The sequence below is a fragment of the Lupinus angustifolius genome, chromosome LG01 (genome assembly GCF_001865875.1).
Source record: "Lupinus angustifolius cultivar Tanjil chromosome LG01, LupAngTanjil_v1.0, whole genome shotgun sequence".
NCBI lineage: Eukaryota > Viridiplantae > Streptophyta > Magnoliopsida > Fabales > Fabaceae > Lupinus > Lupinus angustifolius.
In genome coordinates, this window is record NC_032009.1 from 32,542,364 (window position 1) to 32,547,752 (window position 5,389).

At 34.8% G+C, this 5,389-nt stretch overlaps 1 protein-coding gene across 1 annotated transcript; it reads left to right on the forward strand.

Annotated features, from left to right (window-relative positions):
* On the forward strand, positions 226-3,581 carry LOC109360914. The gene is made up of 7 exons (XM_019606133.1): positions 226-594; positions 1,277-1,363; positions 1,484-1,750; positions 1,851-2,015; positions 2,123-2,176; positions 2,274-2,420; positions 3,064-3,581. Exons 1-7 carry the CDS (start codon positions 436-438, stop codon positions 3,439-3,441), a joined length of 1,257 nt encoding a protein of 418 aa, XP_019461678.1. The 5' UTR covers positions 226-435; the 3' UTR covers positions 3,442-3,581.

Genomic DNA, 5,389 nt, shown 5'->3' on the forward strand with positions numbered 1-5,389 from the left:
TAATAATAACAACTCACCTCTGCTTAAATTTTTATGGACATTTGAGGTCTTGTAGATTTAGTGATTCATTTTGTCATCTCTAATGTAAAGAGAGGGATAGAAAGTGATTGTTTATAATTGATTAATTTGATAGTAAGTCATTAATGAACAGTTTAATGGGAAAGTGGAGAAAAAGAAAAGCCAATTTAGAAAGAGGAATAAAACTAAAAAGTGTTATCCTCAGTATTCCTGTGTGAAGTGTGGGGTTATCACTCCTTCATAGAAAGTGTGGGGTTACCCATTGGATTTTTGTGGGTAAAACAGGACTGAATGCAACCTCAATCCTAAACTTTCAAGGTTTTGAAGCTCTAGAAGCTTTGCATTTCTTCACAGTCACAGAATCTGAGGCTGAGATTCTTCTTTTGGTGGTGAATTTGAAAGGAGTTTTTTGTTGTAATGGGTTGTGATAGTAGCACTGTGGTGCTTGTTTTGTGCATATGGGGTTTCTACTTGACATTACTTTCTTCTGGTGCTAGACTTGGTGCTTCAAGGCATAAGTTTGAGGTCAACAAACATTTGAATCTATTAAACAAACCTCCTGTTAAGACCATTCAGGTCATTTCCTCCTTCATTCAACTCTTTGTTTTGTTTAATGTATTTTTGTGTGTGTGTGTTTTTTATGCTGTTTTGATCTGTTTGGCATCTAAGAAAAAAATAGTCTTTATGTTGTTTTTTTTAAAAGATTTATTTTTTCATGACCCCATTTGCTTTGTTTGCTAAAGGGTAGATTTTTCTGGAATGGTTCTGTATGTTTCAAACATTTTCACCCAAAAATCAATTGAGCAAGCTTTTGCTACTTCATATTTTTCTTTTAAAAGAAATATTTATTCTGTGAATCTATGGTCTTATCTATTTTATAAAAAATGTAGTGTTTCTTTTCTGATTTCTTAAAACCATGTTTTCTTCTTATTTTTCTCTCTACTTATTCCTCCCTCCACATAAAAAATTAAATCATCGCCCTTTCTATGAAATTATAGATTGGATTTTGAAGCAGTAGAGAAAGTATTGATATAAAGAACTGGGTTTTTTATTTATTTAGAAAATCAGCTACAGAGTTTTTTTAATAGGTAGAAAGATCATAACGAGGTTGGTTTGGATTTTGTATACATTTGTATGCCATTTCTTGAGTTTTTGTATTCTATTCTCTCAAATTGTTGATTAATTAGCTGTCTTATATTTGTAGTTATTTTTTACATAGTCTTTCAAGTGTTAATAATGTGATTTATCATTGTTGCAGAGCCCAGATGGGGATATAATAGATTGTGTACGTATTTCTAATCAGCCAGCTTTTGATCATCCTTTCCTCAAAGATCACAAAATTCAGGTCCATTTTCTTCATTCAAGATCTGCATTTCTTTTATTATTCATTACTATTATTATTATCGCATTTCCACCGTTTTTATGTTTTTTTTTCTTTCTCTAACTCCACCCTTTGATTGATTAGATGAGGCCTAACTTCCACCCCGAAGGGCTCTTCGATGAAAACAAGTTATCCGAGAAACCAAAAGAAGGGTCAAATGCTGCCACACCTATCACTCAACTGTGGCATGCTAATGGTAAATGCCCCGAGGACACAATACCCATCAGGAGAACAAAGGAGGAGGATGTTATGAGAGCTAGCTCGGTCAAAAGATATGGAAGGAAGAAGCACAGAAGCATCCCGAAGCCTAGGTCAGCAGATCCTGATCTAATTAACCAGAGTGGTCATCAGGTAAAAATTGTCATGAGTGCCTTAGTGTAGTATTATCGAATATCGAGTATAGTTCCTGATATCTTGTAAGTGGAGTTGGTCTAATTTCCTTATTGTGCAGCATGCAATAGCATATGTTGAAGGAGACAAGTACTATGGAGCTAAAGCCACTATAAATGTGTGGGAACCGAAGATACAGCAGCCTAATGAGTTCAGCTTGTCTCAGCTTTGGGTATTAGGAGGCTCGTTTGGTCAAGATCTTAACAGCATTGAAGCTGGATGGCAGGTACATGGATCAAAGATCATTAATTTGAGCATGAAAACCGATCATCGCCTTTTGTTTTGAAGTCCTTTTACTTGTAAATTATAACGCCTTCATATGCTTGTGTACAGGTTAGTCCTGATTTATATGGTGATAACAACACACGGCTATTCACCTACTGGACGGTAGGCCTCTACATTTTAATCCCGTTGTGGCTTTTATTTTTGTTCTAGTTTTTATCCGAACATTTTTTTTATTGAACTCGCTTTCAACAATTTGCAGAGTGATGCGTATCAAGCTACAGGTTGCTACAATCTTCTATGCTCGGGATTTATTCAAGTAAACAGTAATGTAGCAATGGGTGCAAGCATTTCTCCCATTTCCGAATACAGTAACTCCCAGTATGATATCAGTATAACCATTTGGAAGGTAAAATCCCAAAAAATTCCACATATTAGTCTGCAACAATAAACCACATTTTAAGCACCACGAGTATCATCTTTCTTCCCGACAAGGTGCATATGGACCTAACTTCCAAGTGCTTGGATTCTCGGAAACATATCTTTCTTCCGAGCGTAATGAAATATTTAAATGTGCCATGTGGAAAATTCAAGATGCACATCTTCGATACGTTATATGGCTAGTATAGGAATCTTGAATTTTTCATGTGTCCCGTTATGAACTGGCTAGTAAGTGCTTTATCCTTGGTATTGAATGTGTGGTAGTGGCAACATAGTTAGAACCATAGAACTATCTTTACACAGATCCTTAGGATCTTTCCTCAATTTCTTTTGATCATGACATGTATGATGGACCCCTACTGTAATTGATGATTCGGACATTAACAACTATACTATTAGCCATAATTGCACAACACTAGAACACATGCAAGCCACTTATATCCTTATCTCCCCTTTATGCCCGATCGAATATAAGAAAGAGAGTAATATCTGCACTGTCACTGTAAAAATTTATAAATAGTACCATTCATTTGTATTACTTTTTTGAAGAGTTATTAAACATGAATGACAGATGAATTATAAGTGGATGTCTTGTTTTTCTTTTCTTGTAGGATCCGAAAGAGGGTCACTGGTGGATGCAATTTGGGAATGACTTAGTATTGGGTTATTGGCCATCTTTCCTATTCTCATACTTGGCAGACAGTGCTTCCATGATTGAGTGGGGTGGAGAAATTGTTAACTCTGAGCCTAATGGTGAACACACCTCAACTCAAATGGGGAGCGGTCAATTCCCGGAACAAGGATTCGGCAAATCAAGCTACTTCAAGAACATTCAAGTGGTTGATAGCTCCAACAATCTCAAGTCTCCGAAAGGGCTTGGCACATTTACTGAGCAATCAAACTGCTATGATGTTCAAACAGGAAGCAATGATAATTGGGGTCATTACTTTTACTATGGAGGTCCTGGTAAAAATCCAAATTGTCCATAAGGGTAAATAAGCTTATGAACTTTGAAAGGAAAATAAGAGAAAAATCTTTAGCCTCATTTGTATCATTCAACCAACCCTAGTGTTAAGGCCATTTTCTTCTATCTTGTATACCCTTTTTCTGTAGTGGATAGTTTTGACTATTTTTCTTTTTATATTGAAAGATTCTCCATCTAAGCCATTGGGGAAGTGTGGCAAAGTTTCTCAAAAGCCTAAAGAAATAGGTCTTTTTGTAACATCCTTTATATTTTATTTGGTTCTCCACAACTCTCTATTGGAGTGTGTTGTCAATGACAAAGAAGTGAGTTCTTCTATATATATATATATATATCTTAGTCTTCTGTAATTACCAAAACAACAACTAATTTCTAGAATGTGTTACTGATATTGTTCCTTAATTTTGAATGATAAGTGCGGAATCATTCACATGCATTGTTTTAAATTGTGGTTGTGATTGCGGCCACGATTACTACTATCGTGATTATTGTGATGTGGATTACACAAATTGTGGTGTGAATTATTTTTTAACAAAAACATATTTTTGACATTGATGTGGTTTAATGTGGCCCAATATGGTTGTGTTGCGGTTCGGTCTGATGCGGTTGCATTGTGTCATGTTGTGGTTGCATCACCATTATTTCTCAAAATCTGCTCATTGGATTTGTAGTTGTGAAGTTGTGTTAGGTCGTCAAGATTTTTCAATGGTTTGATTATAATTTTTTAAACCTTAATTTGTAAGTCGTAAGAAGTCGTGTTGAGTTATTATTGAGTTATTACTACTTCTGAAACTCTCATTTTCTTTGTTAAAATTAGTTCAGAAGTTGTGTTACAGAACATGACTTATGAAGTAATCATTTTTAAAAATGTATATTAGTTCAGACGCCATGTTGAACGAACCCAACATTTTAATATTCCATTTTAAAATCTGAAATAGATATATGTATAAGGATAAGTAATAATAGAGAGAATTGGATATCTGTCTTTTACATGGGTGGCATGGGTTCAATAAATAAAATATTTCCCAAAGAAGAAATTATAGTTTTTTACCTCAAAAATACTAAAAGATATTTCACAAGGGTGCATATTTGATTTCCTATAAATTGTGTCACTTTATGTATAATTAATCAATGATTAGTTGAAAAATATATTCAAAATTAAAAAAATTAATAATTAACTGTAGCTTATATCCGCATACAATCAGACAATTTATATGAGAACAAATGTGCAATGAAAGGGTTGCATGTGAGTGGCTGACAGTACTTTTGTTGCATTTTTGAACTTTTTGTGAAAGTGGTCCACATCCACCACTCCATATTTCAGTTCAATCACCTTTTCCAATCTGCAAATCCATCTTCGTACCATTATAAAAGCCTGTGTTAACATGCGGAGCTGAAATGTCATGGGTCTACCTATTTTTATTTGGACTTTATATTCATCAAGAGTTATCACCATAATTTATAAATCAAAACTTAAATGGTTGGTTTAAGTACCTTTTGTACATAGTGACAAGTTAATTCTATGAGAAATTACACTCAACTCAATAGAGATTTGTACTATGTTGAGAAGGTCTTAGAGCTAGATGTTGGATTTGGGCTCCCTTCCTATGTGGAAAAAACTCAATTGGACAAATCCCACTTGTCCCATTTAATATAATGGATAGGGGACAGATGAGGCAAGTAGAGAAATCAGTTTATGCAAAAAAGAGAAAATAGAAAAGTGAGAGAAAAGTTGAAAGAACTCAATCCGCAGGAACTTAGAGCAGTTGCGGGAGATTTGCGACTGCGTCTTCGTTCATCGTTGGATCGGACTGAAATTTGGGTAGAAGGTTCACAACTTATAGTACTTCATTCTGAACGGTTGGATCGGTGAGACGATGTACGAGATGGTAGAAAAAGAGCCAAAATAGTAGCTGTTTTTCTGGTTTTTTCTGCAACTTCATGTTTTCATTTTC

Coding starts and splice junctions, on each gene's coding strand:
- LOC109360914 (XM_019606133.1), top strand. CDS start 436: ATGGGTTGTGATAGTAGCACTGTGGTGCTTGTTTTGTGCATATGGGGT. Junction 1,364..1,483: donor TCAAAGATCACAAAATTCAG/GTCCATTTTCTT, acceptor TTGATTGATTAG/ATGAGGCCTAACTTCCACCC. Junction 2,016..2,122: donor GCATTGAAGCTGGATGGCAG/GTACATGGATCA, acceptor GCTTGTGTACAG/GTTAGTCCTGATTTATATGG.